This window comes from Arachis ipaensis, chromosome B10 (genome assembly GCF_059453495.1).
Source record: "Arachis ipaensis isolate K30076 ecotype BB chromosome B10, ASM5945349v1, whole genome shotgun sequence".
NCBI classification, from domain to species: domain Eukaryota; kingdom Viridiplantae; phylum Streptophyta; class Magnoliopsida; order Fabales; family Fabaceae; genus Arachis; species Arachis ipaensis.
The window spans coordinates 10,710,661-10,732,202 of NC_142435.1; the positions used below are offsets into that span (position 1 = coordinate 10,710,661).

The 21,542-nt window shown below is 31.0% G+C and overlaps 4 protein-coding genes across 4 annotated transcripts; 2 read left to right on the plus strand and 2 right to left on the minus strand.

Moving 5' to 3' along the window:
• The first annotated feature begins 1,356 nt into the window (after positions 1 to 1,356).
• Positions 1,357 to 2,632, plus strand: LOC107622007 (non-specific lipid transfer protein-like 1). Its single transcript, XM_016323951.3, has 3 exons — positions 1,357 to 1,769; positions 1,865 to 1,894; positions 2,280 to 2,632. Exons 1-3 carry the CDS (start codon positions 1,433 to 1,435, stop codon positions 2,495 to 2,497), a joined length of 585 nt encoding a protein of 194 aa, XP_016179437.1. The 5' UTR covers positions 1,357 to 1,432; the 3' UTR covers positions 2,498 to 2,632.
• Positions 2,633 to 10,363: 7,731 nt separating this feature from the next.
• LOC107624542 (uncharacterized) lies at positions 10,364 to 11,193 on the plus strand. The gene has a single exon (XM_016327041.3). It carries the CDS (start codon positions 10,433 to 10,435, stop codon positions 10,907 to 10,909), a length of 477 nt encoding a protein of 158 aa, XP_016182527.1. The 5' UTR covers positions 10,364 to 10,432; the 3' UTR covers positions 10,910 to 11,193.
• Positions 11,137 to 14,095, minus strand: LOC107621643 (high affinity sulfate transporter 1-like). The gene is made up of 13 exons (XM_016323674.3): positions 13,892 to 14,095; positions 13,758 to 13,806; positions 13,479 to 13,683; positions 13,200 to 13,377; positions 13,050 to 13,115; positions 12,850 to 12,963; positions 12,637 to 12,753; positions 12,430 to 12,556; positions 12,069 to 12,355; positions 11,789 to 11,979; positions 11,613 to 11,698; positions 11,359 to 11,435; positions 11,137 to 11,277 (listed from the first exon to the last, which is right to left on the minus strand). The coding sequence occupies exons 1-13, from the start codon at positions 14,093 to 14,095 to the stop codon at positions 11,137 to 11,139; spliced, it is 1,842 nt and encodes a 613-aa protein (XP_016179160.1).
• A 1,337-nt stretch (positions 14,096 to 15,432) lies between these two features.
• Positions 15,433 to 19,572, minus strand: LOC107624168 (high affinity sulfate transporter 2). The gene is made up of 13 exons (XM_088504882.1): positions 19,451 to 19,572; positions 18,851 to 19,240; positions 18,588 to 18,636; positions 18,301 to 18,505; positions 18,006 to 18,180; positions 17,839 to 17,904; positions 17,463 to 17,576; positions 17,259 to 17,375; positions 16,722 to 17,135; positions 16,431 to 16,621; positions 16,079 to 16,164; positions 15,913 to 15,989; positions 15,433 to 15,807 (listed from the first exon to the last, which is right to left on the minus strand). The coding sequence occupies exons 2-13, from the start codon at positions 19,208 to 19,210 to the stop codon at positions 15,670 to 15,672; spliced, it is 1,992 nt and encodes a 663-aa protein (XP_088361008.1). The 5' UTR covers positions 19,211 to 19,240; positions 19,451 to 19,572; the 3' UTR covers positions 15,433 to 15,669.
• Positions 19,573 to 21,542: the final 1,970 nt, after the last annotated feature.

The window sequence follows — 21,542 nt, forward strand, 5'->3', positions numbered from 1 at the left end:
TACTTACCATTGATGTCTTGTTTTTGTGAGAAAAACGAGACAGAAAAAGGATAGGAAATGTTTGTGGAGAATATCAAGGGTTACACATCCTTTTATAGCTGCTACCTATTTGTTTTTTTCTATCTCGTTTACAGTATACACGAATAATGCTGATGGGTCTTATATCGTTTATATTGTAAACGAAATATATGAAAAATTATCTCATTTACATTGTAAACGCGATAAGAAAAAAAATTTGAATCGATAAATATTTTTAAATTATTTATTTTGATAAAAATCACATTTATTTTATTTATTAAAAAAATCCAAACATCCACAAGGCCCCAACAAAAATTAAAATAAAATATAAATCAATTTACAACAATATAAAGTGGTTATTTTAGTTATTTTATTGAATTTATTGATTTTATTCTAATGACTTTATCTTTTTTAATTTATTTATTTTATGCACTTTCTTTAAGAATAGCGTAATGTAATGTTATGGTGACTCCTATATTCAATTTTTAATATATAAAAATTACGTACTTTTTCAAAAGAAAAAAACTATAAAAAACTGAATATCAAACAAAATATTTCAATTTAAAAATCTAATTTCGATGGATTTACAAATTTTTTCGCTCAATCGTTATTTTATCTCTATATCTTTTCTATGTTATCTTTTTTTAATAAATTGTTCTTTTATAAATTTTAAATTTTAAATTTATTTACACCAAAATATAAATTAGAAATCTAAAGTCTTTTACTGCACAATAAAATAAAATGAAGTTTAACAAACTTATGCTATTCATAATTTTTGAATAATAATATAAAAGAAAAGTCTATGAGCCAGCAACTTTATCAAGTTCTGACTAATATATAATCAGTAAAAGAAAAATGAATAATCCCACATCATTGAATAAAATCTCACACCATTAAAAACATTATTGATGACTACTTAATGAGTACAAATCACAAAAATTATTGACCTTCTAGCACTCCTCTAATATAAAAGTCATTAAATTTGTGAGAACGTTCATATTTTAAAAATGTTATCTCATATTAATTTTATCGAATAATATGTATATCTAAGAGATTCTATTTAAAAAAAAAAAAAAAACTTAAAAAGAGAGAAAAAAATCTAATTGGTTTTAATAAGCTCTACTGTGTTGAGCAGCGCATTAGTTTTTTTTTTTTTTTTTAAATGGTAAATAAAGATTTGATAGAAAGGCACAAAAACTCCGTAATGATAAATTGATAATATAACTTATTTTCCTAAAAAATAACATTTGATTTTGAAAATAATTAAGATGAGTATGAAATTTGAAATCTGTATCAAATTCAAATTAGTGGCTAACAACGCTGGCATGATGACACGTATTCCATGTATGGTGGCAGAACCCTTTAAATACGAGACCTTCTCTCTCTTTTTCACAGTCATCACTCTCTACCACCAATGGCAGCCAAGCTTTCACTTTCGTTCATCATTCTGTGTGTTGTTGGTGCCGTCATGTGTGACGGCGCTCGTTCACCGTCACCTTCCGTGGACTGTTCGAATTTGGTGCTAACAATGGCGGATTGTTTGTCATTCGTCACGAATGGGAGTACCACAACGAAGCCAGAAGGAACATGCTGCTCTGGATTGAAGACTGTACTCAAAACTGCACCAGACTGTCTCTGTGAAGCTTTCAAAAGTAGCGTTCAGTTTGGTGTCGTCTTGAATGTCACCAAGGCCTTAGCTCTTCCTTCTGCTTGCGGTCTCTCTGCTTCTTCTGCCACTGACTACTGTGGATGTAAATTCTCGACTCGTAATTATTTATTTATTATTAATATTAATATTTAGATTAATTATGATAATTAACGCGGTTATGGTGTTTTTGTTTTGCAGTGAGTGGAGCGCCTGCTGCTTCTCCTGGAGGTTTCTCTTTTGCCTCGTTTTGTTATTATGTGACACGTTATATTTTGTCATGTTTCTGCAACTTTCTCATATCAATCTTAATAGTAATACTTTATCTTATGTCATGTATAAAATCTTTCTTCTTTTGTTGTTGCTAGCTGTTAATCATAATTCATATAGAGATATATTCCTTTAGTGCAATACAGATAGACATTATTAATTATTGTCTACCTAACACAATTTAAAGAAGAATTATCAATAATTTACTCCGTCTTTTATGGGATTTTGTAGTCTATCTTTATCTTTTTTTTTTAATTTTGATTAATATGATATGAGTGATTGTTTAGAATGTTACTTTTGATCCTTTAGATGTTTGTAATTTGAATGAGTTTTATTTATTCCGTAGGTGGAAGGGTTTCTCCAGGTAGTTCTCCAAGTTCAGCGTCTGGTAGTGAAACAACAGCACCTAGTTGGAATAATAATGGTCCAATAAATGAGGTATCTCCAAGATCAGCACCATCATCGCCATCTAAAGGGAAGAGCTCAGCATCAACCATGTTCCCTATTTCACCTGCATCACTCTTTCTTCCCTTATTATTGCTACCTCTCTTCTCTCTGTTTTGAATCATTCATTATTTCATCTTATAGATTTAGTCTAATTAGTTAGTTAGTTAGTTACTTGAAAAGGACTATATGATGTACATGTTTTCTGGTTGATTTATGAGTTTTTATATACCATTATATTGGATCTCATCTATGCTTGCCTATTTTTGTTTGAAAATAATGTTTTTGGCATGTGTGGGCCTCTGGGTTAATTCACCATGGACATAGAATCAGCCTATTTAACTTTTTAGGATAAAACCAATTGTTTATTGGGCTTATCTGTGATCTCTTCTACTGGACCACTTGCATGGGGGCCCAAAAGGAGAAGATACTAGCATATAGTTCCAAATCATTTGTTCAAAAAAATAAAATAATTTCTCCCATCTACTTTCTAATTGATTAGAAATGATCGATTATCTAGATTCTAGATGCATATTCTCCCATTGGCTAAGCTAGTTGATTCTCCATTGAAGGAGAAGAGTTAGAAAATGGAGTATCACAGAGACATGATCGATGTTTGGCGCAATGGCATTACAACTTGGGGCCGAAACATATAGTTATTCCAAATCACAATTATCCAAAAATTAAAGGGTCCTTTGACAGTTTGACTAGTTGCTCCATTTTGTCTTTACTACTGTTCATTCTTAATTGACAAATATATGCCGCTAATTTTATTCCTTTAATTTATTTCACTTATTATTAATTTTCTTTTTAAGGTATAGTAGTAAAGCCATCCTGTGTGATCAAGTGTAACACTTTAATTAAACTCAACTTGGCGAACATAATGTCGGCTATGGCATTATTATATTAATTTTGCTCATATCACATAATTTTTCTCATTGGTTATAGTCTTATAGATATCTACATACCTCTCCAAATTTAGCACAAAGTTTACAATAAAAGAAGTTAACTAATATTACCTATTTAAAAGTTGGTTCCTATATTTCTTTTCAACTGCTCTGCTTGTACATCATGGGCTGCAAATGTTTATTTTATTTATATCTTTATTTTTTTTATGTTTATGGAGACATGAGCTAAAATCCCAAAGGTGGCAAATAGTTTCCAATGGTTATTAGGAGCATAAATATATATCTCGATAATCCTGGCAATTCTATACACATTATTATCCAGCTGGATTTGTCTAAAATTAAAGGTTGGCTCTAAGGTTTACTGTGTGTCCTTTCTACAACATACAAGAACATGTTCTTAGGGAACCATGTCAACAATATGCATCTGAATATTTTTATAGTACATCATTATAAAATGAATATCATCATGACTTGTTACTATTAGCAGATTAGTGTTTGTCATTGATTTTTGTCCATGATAAAATACTGAAGAATGATACTATCACTAACTCCAAAATGTTATGCATGGTTTTTATGGTCAATAATTAAACTATATGTAGATCTTGTGGCCTCTAGGTTACTATATATATTATGTAATTTCACCAACCAAAGGGTCCAGGTTGTATATATATTATATATATGTATAAGGACTTGGGAAGAAACGTAACGCTTACTTAGGGTCAGTATACAGGGTAGGTCTTTGCAAGTTGCAAGAATAATGTTTTCTAATATATAAGTTGTTTGTTAGTCATTACACTTACCATGTGGGCTGTGCCATCTAGATGCATCTTCGAAATACCCTCTAGAAACGTTGAAAAAAAGTTACAAAAGTTAACCATGCTTTTGACGGGAAGAGAAATTCTTACACCATCTGACGATAACATGATATCACTAAAAGTTAAACACTATTTATTTTTTATCATTAATTAACTATTAATATTTAAAAATATGAGTTAAAATATATTGGTAGATTACTAAATTAAAAAAAATAAATTAATAGCTAAAAATAATAAATTCTAATTACAGAGGTGGCAACGGAACAGGATGGGGTGGGAATGGAGAATGCCTTCTTACGGAGATGGAAAATGCCTTCCTACTCTCTATTCTTGCCTCTGCTCCTCATCTCTATCGTGGGAGAATATTGCCCCATTTTCATTCTCTGCGAAGTCCTATTTCTTGTGGAGCCTCATTCCGCATCTTTCTAATAATTTTGATTGATCGTTAATTTCTATAGAAGTAGAGCTACAAATATCCATCTATAGGATGAGGTAAGAGACACAGCAGCAGAGAGGAGAATGACCACGACAGTAAAATTGTGGAGAGGAGAGCAATGCACTCTCAAATAGGAGAAAGAACGTTGTGAACAGAGAGAACAACACGGTAAAGGTTGACGGCGCAGTGAGGGACGACAACACGATGAGGAATGATAGTGCAATGAGAAGGACGAGTAGTAAGAAAGTAGCTGCAGAGAAGTTGGATAGAGTATGAACGACGTTAAAAATCTCTAAATTGAAGAAGGGTTATGCAAATGAGAATTAAAAATTTAGAATTTTTCTCTATATATGTAACATGTAAAATAACTAAAAAATATATATGAAAAATTAACTATTAATAACAATGAAGTAAATTTTTAAATTTTGAGAATTAGTGGAGACGGGGCGGAGCTCTCTGCTCAGGTCCCGCACCTGCCTTGGAAGAACCCCCGGATCCCCAACCATGCGAGACAAATCTCCCCTCTCCCGCATTTGGAGAGTTTTATACTTTGAGGAATGCTAGGAGATCAGCAACTTTTGTGATTTGTAGCCATCAAATAGCTATCAATGATGGTCTTAATAGTGTGAGATTTCATCCGATTGTTCATTTTTTTTTACTGGTTACATGCTGGTCAGAATTTAACAAAGTTGTTGGCTCCCTAGACTTTTCCTTATACTTTTATCATCCCTAATTCTAATAGCCTTTTAATATTCTCAAAACAAAAAACATAAAATAATTTTGATAATATATATAAATTTATATCTCTAAATAAATAAATATATAATAAATAATTATTGTAATTAAATTAAAAATTATTGTTAGCATAAAAATCACTGATGGTATCATCAATCATATATGAAATTTATGTTTGAGCCCATAAGCATGAACGATGGCTAGTGATTACTCTCTGGTTTCTTTTTCTGTAGGTTCTAGATGCAATTAGAGTTGCCATTCCATGTTTGCATATATTCCAATAGATATATAAAATTATTGAATTCATTATTCGAGAAGAATATAATTGTCACACCACAATCACACGGTTGATAATACAATGACTTGAAGACGTTGACTAGAAATACTACTGGCTCTAGATGCATGCCGGCTGATGACGACGCATTATATAGATGATACTTTTTCGTTTCTTTACGTAATTCAGTAATGAATGTGATTCTAGATGCAATTAGAGAAACTAATTCATTCTTAGCCTTGTGAGAGCAGGTGTGCTATTCCAAATTCCAATCGACAATTGATTTTTCCAGAAGAATTGTCACATCGCAACCAAAAATGGTACAATTATGACTACTTAATTACTTCTTTCTTGGGTAAGGATAACACGTGCAAATACAATGACTAAAGAGGCTAGCTTGCAAAGAATCACGTCACACAAATTAAATCTCTATTTTTTCTCTTAAAATTTGCAAATTTTTAAAAAATATTTTTAATATTTAATTTTGTTCAATTTTATTTTTAATTTGTATCAAAATTATTTTCAAACATTAACTTGATTTAAAATATTAAAGATAAAATTAAAAATATTAAGAATAACTTTGATATAAATAAAAATATTAAAAATAAAATCAAATAAATTAAAAATGTTAAAAATAAAATCAATTAAAATTAAATATTAAAAACATCTTTTTAAAAAAATCATAAATATTAAAAATAAAAATTATATTTTATCCATATTTATCATAATAGAATAAGGTATATGCCATGTGATGAGCAAATAAAATGTCTTTTCTCCAATTCCTTAATTATTTGAAGCTGCAATCAATTTCGGTTGGTTAATTTATAATCAATTTGATTATAAAAATATTATTTATACATTAAAATTAGTCATTAAAATCAGTCATTAATATATTTGTATATAAATATATGTGTAATTTAATTTAATTTTAATATATATATATATATATATATTTTATATTAATGACTAATTTTAGTGTACACGTAGCATATATAGTCAATTTGATTAAGTGTTAGGGTTTAAATTCGTTCTTGTATATACAGTAATTTATTGATTAATGACAAATCTTTAAATAAAACTCATATGATAGATTAATTTTTGTTTTATCATACTGAAAATAGGAAAATCTAAAAAAAATAAAATATATTTTTTATCTTTGAAATTTGATAAAAATTTTAAAATTATTTTTAAATTTTATTTTATTTTAATTTTATTCTAAAAATTATTTATTTGTATTAAATATATTCTTGAGTCCTGATAACTAAAAATATGTTTGGTTTGTATTTTTATTTTCTATTTTTATTTTTAATATTTTTTATTTTTTTAATTTTATGAAAAAAAATAAAAATAAGAAGTAAAAATATAAAATAAAATTTTATTATTTTTATTTTTTTTTATAAAATCCAAAAAATATAAAAAATAATAACAACAAAACACAAACTAACCGTAAATTTTCAAAATATTTAAAATTAATTAAATAATAATGCATGACGATTATATTTAATTTATTTATATTAAAAATTATTTTTATAAAATTATTGTTAAATTAATTTTAAATTTTTAAAAAAATTAATCATCAAAAATATATTTAATACAAATAAAATTTTTTTTAAATAAAATTAAAATAAAATAAAACTTAAAAAAATTACTTGAAGCCACATTAACTACTACTGTAGTCGATGCATGCCGGCTGACAACACAGTAAAGTACATACATAACATAGGGGGTGTCAGTAGTCAAAGAGGGCTGCCATGGCCATTTGTCTTCAATTCCACAAATTCCCCATCCACCTCAATCTCAATCAATATATTGTGTCTGAAAAGAATAATAGAATCCACCAATCAAGAGATATAAAAATCGTCATGTCATAACTCATAAGTAAATATCCGCTACACACACCATGACACCAACATATATATGGCGTGGCTCATACTTTATAATCGGCTCTTAGCTTAGCCTTATGCCAATTGGGAAACATGACAAAATAAACATCTAGATTCTAACCAGTAACCACAAACAAACCGTGTAGCCTTTGAAGTTTGAACACTTCAATAAATTAATATATTTGTTTTAGGGAAAAGCTCAGTATACAAGCGATTAGGGCTTGTAACTATTACAAGTTCATTAACGCCTAATCCACTAAAATGCGTTGCAACTCCTACGTCACTTACACGCGCTATACAAAGATTTCGCGTTTGTATAACTACCAAATTTAAAAGATTTGTTTTCTTCTTTGTTTTTCTTCTTTCCAAATTTCATCGTTCTTCTTCTCGCGCGTCTTCTCCTGGTTTTTCGATCGTTCTTTTCTTCTCCTTTCTCATTGGTTTGTTCTTCGTCATTGACGTTAGTTCTTCTCTCTGTAACTCCAGCTTCGTTTTCTTTTTGATTTTCTGGTTTCTGAAATCAAAGTTTGAACTCGTTTTGAAGATAATAGATGATTCAACCTCAGATTGTCAGCTAAATCAGGACGAAGTGGAGCACAAATAGGAAGGAAAACGAGATTAAGAATCAATTGATTACATGTAGCAAAGAGAAAAAATGAAACCCTCATAGCAAAGACTCATTTGATAGGAATTGGAATGATTTTCTGCTAAATTTTGGTCTTGTGGACAACAAGTGGCTTTCAGGTAGTGTTGGGTTAAAATCTACAGCAGAGGTGTAAATTTAATTTTTTATCGGGTGTATTTATAGTCTGTGTTTGGGTGTATTATGCAGATCTCTATGCAGACCGTCATATATGGGTTCCAATCTATTTGGAATTCTGGATCACCACTTCATATTATAGTACCTGTAAATCAGACATTTTGAATACACCAGAGAGAGTTTAATTAATTTTGGTCTTGTGGACAACAAGTGGCTTTCAGGTAGTGTTGGGTTAAAATCTGCAGTAGAGGTGTAAATTTAATTTTTTATCGGGTGTATTTATAGTCTGTGTTTGGGTGTATTATGCAGATCTCTATGCAGACCGTCATATATGGGTTCCAATCTATCTGGATCACCACTTCATATTATAGTACCTATAAATCAGACATTTTGAATACACCAGAGAGAGTTTAATTAATTTTGGTCTTGTGGACAACAAGTGGCTTTCTGGTAGTGTTGGGTTAAAATCTGCAGCAGAGGTGTAAATTTAATTTTTTATCGGGTGTATTTATAGTCTGTGTTTGGGTGTATTATGCAGATCTCTATGCAGACCGTCATATATGGGTTCCAATCTATTTGGATCACCACTTCATATTATAGTACCTGTAAATCAGACATTTTGAATACACCAGAGAGAGTTTAATTAATTTTGGTCTTGTGGACAACAAGTGGCTTTCAGGTAGTGTTGGGTTAAAATCTGCAGTAGAGGTGTAAATTTAATTTTTTATCGGGTGTATTTATAGTCTGTGTTTGGGTGTATTATGCAAATCTCTATGCAGACCGTCATATATGGGTTCCAATCTATCTGGATCACCACTTCATATTATAGTACCTGTAAATCAGACATTTTGAATACACCAGAGAGAGTTTAATTATGGAAAAAAAATTTACTTATAATTGGATCAAATATATTTACACCATGTGTTCAATTTCTTACAAGAGTATATAACAGTTACATTAATCAGTGACAATATCATTAGAATCTATTTGACAAAATGGACTCAATAACAATGAGGATGGCCTGGACAGTCTTATTGCATCACTTCTCCTCGCTCATATTTATGAATTTCTCACTCAACAGATGGGTTGCACACTTTAGGTCCTTGATTTGCTGTAAACAAAGCAAAATTAGAGTTAGATATATTTCTATTATGAAAAACTGATTTGATCGAAGACATATATTTGTTCTTACATTTTTTTCAGCTTGGTTTCTGCCTGCCATTTTTTCTGAAATGAAAAATACACCCATAGATATCATATGAGTCAGATACACCCATAGATATCAGTCAGATATCACTCAAATACACCCAAATGATTACAGAAATACACCCAAAGGATTACAGAAAATACACCCAAACGGTTACAAGAATTCACCCAAACGATTATAGGAATACACCCAAAGGATTTAAGAAAATACACCCAAAATTCGTTGAAGTACATCTTATGCATAATTCAGAACTCTTTCTCTTTCTCCTCCTCATCTTCTGCTGCTTCTTCTTCTTCAAAAACGATTTTACCATGAAAAATCGAAAAAAAAGAAAAAACAGAGAGAAAAGACGTAAATGAAGAAGAAGAAAAAGAGGAAAACGAGGAAGAAGAACGTGCAGAAACGAAAGAAAAGGAGGAGAAGAAGAGTAAGAGGAAGAAGAACGTGCAGCAAGAAGAAGAAAAAGAATTTTAGAAACTATGAAAATCGAAAAAAGAACGAAGAGGAAGAGGAAGAGGAAGAGGACGAAGAAGAAGAAGAGAAGAAGAAGAAGAAGACGAAGAGGAACCGTTTGAGTGGAGCGCGTGTAGTTACGCTCCATTCAAAATGAGTTAACGCGCGTGTTAATAAAGTTTGGGCTGATAACTTGTAAAACTTGTACGGCCTTTTTACTTGTATGTGTAGCAGGTCCCTTTGTTTTATATATATTTGTATATAAATATATATATATAATTTATTTTATTTTTAATGTATATATACTAATAATTAAATTTATAATACCTAAAAGTTAGTGTTTATATGCTAAAAAATAAATATTTAATTTAAAAATATTATTATAAATAAATTAGATAAAAATTAAATATCAAATAAAAAGTTCGGTACAGTGAGAAAGTTCCGATATGATTCGTTCAAAACTATACTATATATATACTTGGCACCTCCTTGTTCCTTTAACTTAATCACACTAAGAAAGTTCGAAAACTAAAGCACCTATATATATATTTGCAACCTCATCGGCATTCATAAGAGCAAGAATAATGGACGTGTTATCGATGAGCAGTTTAAAAACAGTACCTAACCAGTGGTGTGGAGTCCCAGAGCGAAAAAGAGGGGTGGTTTCATGCAGAGCGACAAGGGTAGCAAACAGCAACAGTAACTTGTACAAGGTGCTGTCACTGAGTCCCAAGAGTGCAACAATGGATGATATCAAGAGAGCATACAGATCAATGGCTCTAAGGTACCACCCTGACGTCTGCCATGACCCTTCCAAGAAAGATGAATCCACAAGGCTTTTCGTGCAGCTCAATCAAGCTTATGAGACCTTGTCTAATCCCACCCTCAAACAAGAGTACGATCATCAATTAGGCTTGATAACCGCTCATGATGAAAACTCCAGAAAGAGGTGGAAGGAACAACTAGCTGAGTTGAAGACAAGGTCCCATAGAAAACAGGGATCATGGGGTAGTAGAATGAGGGCCCAAAACGTTATCATCATGATGAACAACCACAACTAGTACCACTTTATTAAATTTACTTATATTATGCACTGTCGTGCAATTACATCTATTTTTTTGGATGATTATTCAGACGGTGAATGAAAATATTAGTTATTTTTGATGATGTGGTGTTGCGTGATTGGATGCATGTGTAGAGCGTGCATCAAAATTAAATTTATATTGTCTATTTGAATAGAAACTAGCTAGGTAGGTGGTTTATATATATAAGAATCAAGTTTTTTTTGTTAGAGTTCTTCCCTCTTGGGACCATAAGTAATAACAGCACCAGCAACTGAGAGGAATATTTTATCTCGTCCAATTAACTCTGTTAACTTGGATTCCTGCAACTTCTCCATTACAATCTTCCCCACGTTTGCCAACACAAGCTGTCAAAATTAACATATCACGAATTAACTACCAAAACAAGCTAATTAAGCCATTAATTAATTCCGTAATTACCTACTTACCTGGACATGTATTTTCTCAAGGCTATGATATAGCCTTTCAAATGAACGGATGCCACTCGAGTCAATATCGCTAACGGCTGCAATACAATGCAAACAATTTAGACAAACACGTCAAATCATTTAATGATTTTTTACTATCAACTTCACGTGAAGATAATTGTACACGAGTCTTCACCAAATAATATATATTAATTATTTTTAAGAACTACAATTAACCATATAGTACTAATTCGTTTCATAATAAAGAGCCTAACCTGACATGTCAACAACCACATATTCTATTTCGGCTAATTCACATTCTGCTCTCTCCTCATTTTCATAACGCAACCATCTCAGAATTCTGTGCATTATTGTTATTGTTGTTGTTGAATCATGCATTAGCCAGAATTCCTCAAATTAAAGAGATCATAAATGAAAGAAAAATGTGTACCTGTCCTTGACAAAGTTGCAGTTAGTGAAGTAGATAGGAGAATCAACCCTAAGAATCAGCATGGCAGTAATCTGGAATGCCTTAGGGTATTGCTCAATGTTCCTGTAAATAGAAGTACCTGGAATTTTACCAAGTACTACAACCTTTGGCCATGTCACTCTAAACAATATTTTCACAAAAGATATTGACACCTATAGTACAAAAGAAAGATCAGAATTAAACAAACTAGTCTATGGTTGATTATATGTATGTCAATGCTGAGGGAATATTTGAGTTTTACCGCAATTATAAGGGCATATTCAAGATTAATGAATATGACACCAAAGAAGGCTCCCATGCAAGCCATGAAGTCAAATTTGTCAATCTTCCATATCATGATAACTGCATTTATGTTCACCAAGTTTGTTGTAGCTGCTATTATGATTGAAGAAAGCACTGCATTTGGAGTGTACTTAAACACAGGTGTAAACAATGTTAGTACTAACAATACAACAATGGACAAAACTATGTTTGATGCTGCAGTTTCACAACCAGCCATGTTGTTCACTGCTGACCGAGAGAAAGATCCTGCATCCACAAGCTATGTATTATTATATATATGATTCAGTTTTGAGTTTTGATTTGATTTGTTGTGTATATACCTGTGGCCACAAAGCAGGATGTCAAAGAACCAACAATGTTCATGGTTCCCATTGCAACCATTTCCTTGTTACCATCCAGTGTATAATGTTTCATGGCTGCAAATGTTCTCCCAATTGATACAGCTTCCTGAAGAAGTAGCTTAGCTAGTTAGTTATATTCAAAAAGATTTTGGCATAACATAAGATTTTCAGTAATTTGCTTATTACCGTGAGTGCTACTATACCAGCAACAGCACCAATCCGAAAACCTCGTACAACATATTTTCCTCTAAAGAAAATTTCATTAGCAGAAACTGAGTTAAGACCTCCCTTGATGTGCTTAATCTGAAATAGCACAATTCTAGTTACAGGGCTACCTCTGTTTTTCCCTGAACTTAAATTACTTGAGTAAATATTAAATAGTAATGTGATCTATCTTACAGTTGATACGCCTTTCTCATCAGCCCTTGTAATGTAGACACAAATGGTGGAAACTATAACACAAGTCATAGGAGCAATTGCAGCTACCCAGAAGAGTTTCTTATGCTTTTTACCCTGTCCATTTTTAGAACATTACAATCAAAGTTCAAATGGAAAGAAAACAGAAAGGAAATTGTGACATTTATTATCAGGATTCTTACAATATACTTGGTTATAAGAAGGAAGATCAAGCATGATGTTCCAATGATAATTGTCTCCAAATTCCACTGTACTTAATTAATAACATACAGATTAAAACCAATTTTAAAACAAAATGAAGGTTTAATTATTTAATTAATTAGCTAGTTTACCTCATGGTGCACTATAGCGCTCTTAACTGAGCCAATGCCAGAAATAACATCAGTTTTCTTAGTAAAGTGTGGTATGCCAAGGAGGCCTTTAAGCTGTTGAAGTGAAATAATAATGGCAGCTCCACTCATGAATCCCACAATGGCAGCATCAGATAAGAAGTCTATCAAGAAACCGAGCCTGACGACGCAAACATATTCATTCAATAATGTACTAAAAAGTGATGACTAAAAACAATAAATTCTGATGACTCACTAGCATTCCTGTATAATAAATAATACCTAAGAACGCCGAGTGCGAGCTGAGTAACTCCGGCAAAGAATGTAGCAGTGAAGGCAAGACGTAGATATTCATGGCTCTTGTAGTCTCTAATGTCATGAGAAAGCATAGCTCCAAGCAAGAGTGAGACCACAGCTGCAGGTCCTATAGCAATGTCTCTTGAGCTTCCCATGGCAGCATACACAAGAGGTGTCACAAAGCTTGCGTCTGCACAACTTAATGTCATGATGAAAAATCAAATCACAAACAAAACAAAGTCATAAAAATATGAAGATACTCACATAGTGCATGGTGAGGGTCCAAATTTGCAAGCTTGGCATATGCAATATCCTGTTATTAATAAACTCTATAATTAATGATCAATGCATGTTAGTTAGTTAGTTAGTTGATTATGGAATATTAATGAATTAATGACCTGAGGAATGCAGAGACTTGCAGTGGTGAGTCCAGCAATGAAATCACCTCTCAAGTTTCGGATAGTGTAATATCTTCCCCAATCTAAGATAGGGAAGATTGATTGGAGGCATAGACACAATTTTCTTGTTTTGCTTTTCCCCTTATATTTCCTCATTAAGGAGGAGTTGTCTGAGATTGAGAATAATGTCTCTAAAGGCTTCATCTCATGCACAAAAATAAGTATATATGTTATATATTAAGATGACATGCCATGCATTATTTTCCCATAAATGATTTAATTTCAACAACGTTAGCTTAGCTTATACTAATGTCATTTAATATATTATATGCTTCTATAGTTTTTTTTTTTTTCTTTTTTCAGTTATTAACATGTAGTCGGTGCTAATTAATACTGACACTACAGACACATATATATAAATGTTCATAGGCACACATTACACATACGTTACCCCTTGGTATATATTGGGAATTGGCAACAGGTTTCGTCTATCGTATCCCTTGAGGCACTGCAAGTGCAAGGTAATATATAACTTAGATTCCGATTATATAATATATTAATTACCTGTATAGTATGAAACGATAATAATTAATCGTCCATGTCGCATTATTTTAACTAAAGATCAAATGATGATTGACGATATGAAGGGACGTGTATAAACATTTTAAATACGTTGTGCAGATATACATGAAACTTAATTATATGTTAACCAAGGGTTAATTCCGTCCTAATTAATAATATAATTATTTTAGCATATATTGAACTGTACAAATAAATAATTGATGATCATCACGTAATTTGTTTTATAAAATAACAATTTCATTACTATTGTACCTTATATATCATTTAACTGAATATATGATACTTATTTATATTTTCTTTGTTATTGATTTACGGTTTAATTCAGTTTGCGCCTCCTAAACTATGTTTATCAAGAAATTTGATCTTAGAGTTACTTAAGCACCCTAATGTTATTATACGAGTGTAGTATTAAGGGAGAAAAAAAACATAATAATAACAGTGTAGAGTGCTTTCCAATCTAAGAAAATTATTAACTTTTCCACAATTGATGAATCAAACATTCCAACTTCAAAGGATAATGTGTGTAACATAGTACCTAAATGCTTAAGATAAAGTCATATATATAGAGCACTAATGAATATTAATATAACTTATCTGAATATAAAACAGGGTTGAAAAACAAGATAAATAATGCTCTATGCTTATAGTGTTTCAATATGATGATATCCCAATGATGGTAATTGAAGTATGTCATTTTGTTAATACAATAATTGCATTATTATGAGTATATGTTAAACAAGTATAAGCTAAGTGAACTCTTTCAACTCTCCCACATTATTTGTTTATAAAATGATATTAGCATCCATTATTGGCAAGCTCTTAAGTCTTATCCACACACCAATTATTATATCCATTATAACCCTCTCAGTCCACCAAATCATGAAGCCGATATATATTCTAATCTTCACTGGTTTTCATGCAACCTTAAAGTATATTGTATTGTAAATCACAACTACCAGTTGAAAAACAGAACATGTAATTTTGTTTCTATACATTAATTGGGACTATATGTAAAATCAAAGACAAACAAAATTAAATGAAACTACATAGAAGATAGATCAAGGTGACTAATAACTCTCTATAAGGCTATATATTACACAATATTATACTGATCCCCACCCGTTTGTATTTGTAGCATCTTAATTATAACCGTGGCTTCAATCAACACTTGAATTTGATCTTGAAACAGATATGTTTTATTTAACACCCTTTGGACCAAAAGTTGCAACAGCATCAGCCACTGTGAGAAATATTTTATCTTCTCCAATTAGATCTGTAAGCTTGGATGCATGGAGCTTCTCTATTACAACTGGCCCCGGATTCGCCAATATAAGCTGTTTATATAAACACACATGATACATGAACATGATCAATACAATCACAATTGTTTTGTACATGACATCAATATTATTATTGTTGTGATATTATTATCATTATACCTGAACTTCTCTTTTCTGAAGGGTCTTGTATAATTCTTCAAAGGCATGGATGCCACTTGTGTCAATATCAGTAACAGCTGCAACATGACAAGGTCAATTATAATCAAGTTCGTGCATCAGAATTACTATCATTAATAATGACTTGTTGGTAGAAAGAAAGTCTTACGTGACATTTCAACAATGAGATTCTGTATTCCCGGTAATTCACTTTCTGTCCTTTGAGATTCTTCTTCAATCAACCATCTCAATATTCTGCCAAAAAAAAAAAAGAGAAGAATTAATTGACTTATTCATAGTGCACAATTACATTAATTAAAGTCAAACCACCCTAAAACTAATAAAACTATCATCACATTATTGATTGATACAGTCCACGATTATCATATTAGCAACTAATTTTTACCACTTTAAATTATGATACAAACAATAATAGAGCATAAGTGGACAAGATCATAACTAATTAAAGAATGATCTTTAAAAATACAACCCCATCAAGTTAAAAGTATCTATAAATTTACCTCTCCTTGATATAGTTGGAATTTGAGAAGTAGATAGCAGAGTCAATCCTGATAATGAGCATGCCAGGAATCTGTGCTGCTTTGGGGTATTGCTGGATGTTCCTATAAACAGTAGTCCCCGGAAGCTTACCAAGAACTGCAGTTCTTGGCCTTGTCACTTGTAAAAGTATCTTGGCAAATGAAATTGCCACCTTCATAAACAAAATGAGATTAGCTTAAAACACTACTGAGATGAGATGCAAGAAAGCCATAAATAGATATCTTTTGAATAGATTAGTATCTGCATTGTACCGCGATTAGAAGGCCAATCTCAACACTCTTGAAGATGACACCAAAGAATGCTCCCATGCAAGCAACAAAATCGAATTTGTCAATCTTCCAGAGCAGAACCATTGCCTCAATGTTCACCAGGTTTACAACAGCAGCTATTATAATAGAAGCAAGAACTGCATTTGGAGTGTACTTAAAAAGTGGTGTGAGGACCAACAGAGTTAGTAACACAACAATGGACATCACAATGTTTGATACAGCAGTTTGACAACCAGCCATGAAGTTCACTGCTGACCGAGAAAAAGATCCTGTTGTCACATAGCATGATGTCAAAGAACCAACAATGTTCATTGTTCCCATTGCCACCATTTCTTTGTTGCCATCAAGTGAATAATCTTTCATTGCAGCAAATGTTCTCCCAATTGCTACAGCTTCCTGAAGTAGTTTAAAGAATTCGGCATAAGTGCCTAGCAGATTTAATGCGTTCTCTAGAAACATCTTATATTAAATATAAAAAATGGTATGTGGATTGAGGAATCAGCTTCAGAATTTTCTTACCGTAAGTGCAACCATGCCAGATACAATACCAACTCTAACACCAGCGCCTAGATATTTTCCACTGAAAAAGATTTCGTTAGCTGATGATGGATTCACACCACTCTTGATATGCTTCACCTGAAGAAGTATCATATAAATACTTTGATTAAAGTTTTCAACTTCAGAGGAAGTATATTCAATCAAGATTATCATCATGGTACTTACAATTGATACGCCTCTTTTGTCTGCTCTGGTAATGTACACAAAAAATGTAGACACTACAACAGAGATCATAGGAGAAATTGCAGATACCCAAAAGAGTTTCTTGTTTCTTTTAGCCTGTTATCACAATATAACAGTTATTCAAGTTGTAAAAAGGAATAAACTATGTGCTAAGCACTGTTGTTTAATTTTAATATTTATAAAAAGTAACTTTTAGCTGCTAGTGCACTTTTATTATGGTCCCCATGACCTATTAGACATGCTATTTATGTAATACTTTTCTTTAAAAATTATTATTATAACTTTGATCAAAGTGACAATCATTTTGTATTTTGACATGGTAAATTAGAGGAAGGGAGGAAAAATATTGGATTCTTACAATATACTTCGTTATAAGAAGGAAGATTAAGAATGATAGTCCAATGAGTATAGTCTCCCAATTCCACTGTAAGCAGAAATTAAGAAAACAAATATTATTTATGAGCTTTTTCATCCTCTAAATATACTAAAACATATATAAATATAAAGCAAGATGAAAAGATTTACCCCATGGTGCACATTACTCCAAACCGAATGCAATACAGAAACAATATCAGTTTTTGTAGTGAAGTTCTTTATGCCAAGCAGACCTTTAAGCTGTTGCATTGCAATAGTAATGGCAGCTCCAGCCATGAAGCCCACAATGGCAGCATGAGATAGAAAATCTATCAAGAAACCAAGCCTACAATAACCATTCATGAATGCATAATACTTTAGGCAAAGCACCACCAAAAAGGACAATGCATATATGAATGAAAATGAACCTTTTGCATAGTTAAGTCCTATCTAGTACTGTATGTACCTGCAAACTCCAAGTGCCAATTGAGTGACTCCTGCAAAGAAGGTAGCAGTGAATGCAAGGCGCACGTAATCATGGCTTTTGGTGTCACTGATCTCACTAGAAAGCAAACTCCCAAGCAAGAGGGACACCACAGCTACAGGTCCTATCGCAATATCTCTTGAGGTTCCCATGAAAGCATACACCAGAGGTGCCACAAAACTTGAGTCTGCAAAAAAGGTAATATTAATTAGCAGAAGAAATTAATTACTTAGAAATAAGAACTTATCAATTATCATCATGATACTCACATAATCCATACCAAGGATCCAAATATGCAAGCTTCGCATATGCAAGGTCCTGTTATAATAAACACAATCAGCAACAAAGTGGTGACTACATGTTAAAAAAAATTATGTATTTAGACACGTATACCATCGTATCTGGACATACCGTATGTCTAAATACATTAGTTTTCTGGAATAAAATTAACTTCACGTGAAAATGATAGTTGAGATCCATTAAAGATGTTAATTCATCTGGCATTTCTCACCTATCATCTTGGCGTACGTACCTGAGGAATGCAAAGACTTGCAATGGTGAGTCCGGAAACGAAATCGCCTCTGAATTTCTTGAGGTTGTAATCTCTTCCCCATTCAAGAATGGGGAAGAGAGATTGGAGAGCGAGAACGAACTTTCTAGATCCAGATTGGTCCTTGAACTTGTGAAAGGGCTTGTCAGCGAAGAAAGTCTCCATGAGAGAATGCTTGATCTCTTGGAAGAGTGGCTGCTTAGGAGGAGTTCCAACTCTGTGCATATATGGCAGATCAGTAACAACAGCATCATCTCCTCCTCCATGTCTACGTGAAGAAGAATCGCTTCTTGTTTCTGCTATAACTTCCGCCATAGCATCATCACTCACACGCTGACTCATTGAATATTAATCCCCACACAACACGATAGCCTGCAAAAAAATAATTCAAAGATCCGCATACACTGCAATTATCAGCATGCAGAAAAATGGAAAAAGAAATTGCATAGTAGTAGTGCAACGCCCTATTTTAGAGTCAACAGCTCCAAAACTTAATTAAGCAAATAATAATTCATATTTTATCTAATTAATGTGGTTTATTAGCTTAATTAATTAAGGGAAAAGAGTATATATGGAATGTACCAAATGGTGTTGTGTGAATGAAGAAGGCAAGGAACGTGGTGTGTTGTGTTTGGGGGCAAAGTTTATGGTTTATATAGAGTCAGAACTCAGAAAGTAGAAGGAGGTGTTGAATGTTGATGATGGAGACTATCAACACTTCTTGAATGTGAATGTGATGTTAGGCAAATTGCTCATAAAGTCAACCATAACCTTGTTCATATATATAGATTTATAAGATCAGTTTATTATGTCTTAATTTAGAGGATGACGGTAAGAGATTCTATCGATACATAATTTAGTGAAATAAAAATAGTATTTTTTCTGTTTTAAAATTTATGTTGTTTTGACTTTTTTTAATACATTAACAATTTTATGTATTTAGATACAAAATAAGTTTAGATACATTCATTTTTTAATGTACAAAAAAATTATCACAATAATAGTTTAAAACAGAATGAATATTTTTTTTAAAATATTTTTTAGATAAATATATACTATTGTTATTTTAGAAGATCTTTATTATTCAAATTTAAATTGCATAAGCAACTCTGTGTTTTAGTTTTAAACTGTTTATTCCTCTCTATACATCCATATATAAATATTTCTATGCAGAAATTTGTATTCAGGATCAAACTATCAATTAATTATTCTTTTCCTTTTAAAGTTCTTATTTTGCATTTATCCGTAATTAATAAATATATTAATCATAGTTTAATACAATAAAAGAATATAGTTGAAACAAATTAATTTTTTTATTAAAAGTTTAGAAGATTATTATGAATGAAGAAAGTACTGGTAACAAGAATCCTCACTTAGTCAAATGACAAAAGAGAATTTTGGTTATGATATCATAAAACTAATCAACTTTGATCTTTATAGTTTATATTAAATAAAGATTTTGCATACAATAAGTGACACCTAGATAAGCTTAATTATTGTCGTTGACCAAAGTAATTAACAATTTGTGTTTATTAAAATATTAAAACATTACTCAGACACAGTTGTGTGTGGTGTGTGTTTATGTAGAAATGTTATACGTATATTAAAATTACAGCAATGCTAGGAGCAGTAATTTTAGTATTTTGTAATTATCAATTCATCATTAATAGTGTTTTTAATGGTATGAAATTATATTTAATGGTAAAAAATTACTCACTTTTTTTTTATGGTTAAGTGCTGGCCAGAAAACACAAAAATTACTGGTTCCCTAGACTTTTTCTTAAAATTAACCATTAAATTCAGTTATTAATATATTTGTATATAAATATTTGTGTGATTTAATTTATTTTTAATATATATTTATATTTTAACATATATTTTATATTAGTGACTACTTTTAGTAACTAATTTTAATGTAGTCATAACATAGTTGAAGTTTATATTTATATATTTTCTCTGGACTTTCTCATTGAAATTAGTTGTCCACTACTCTCGGAAGTTTTACTTAATAAAGCTAAGAAAGAGTTTCACTTGGCTTTCCCTATTAACTTTAAGAGTATATAGTTAATAGTTTTGTTTTTAAGACACCCAAAAAAAAAAAAAACCCAACTTTAGTCGATAAATAATTATTAAATTACAGTTATATTAATTTATTTCACAATTTTTTAAAATTATCTTTATAATATTTTTATTTTTTTTCTCCTTTTCAAAGCTGCAGTTTCTGTTATTCGGTGACAAATCCAAAAAAATTTGACAATAAAAACAAAGTTTATGTAATATGATAATTATTATGTATAGATAAAATATTAGTTATTAAATAATTTATTAATTATTATATATCTGTATATAAATATATTATTTAATTTATTTTTAATGACTTTTATATTTTAATACGTATTTTAATTTATATAAATAATTATTTTTTATGTACATATAGTATAATTATTGTTATGATTATATTTTATTATTATAAAATATAATAGTCTTTAAAATATCTAATTTATACATTAAAATATTAAAATAATAATTTAAATAATAAAATATAATTTAAAAGTCTATTTCTTTAGGTTTTATATTTTAAAAAGGTTAAGCAATTTTTTTGGTAGTACCATCGAAAATTTTCTCTTTCTATATATATCGTTAAATAATTATTTAAAAATTCACTTTCTAACAC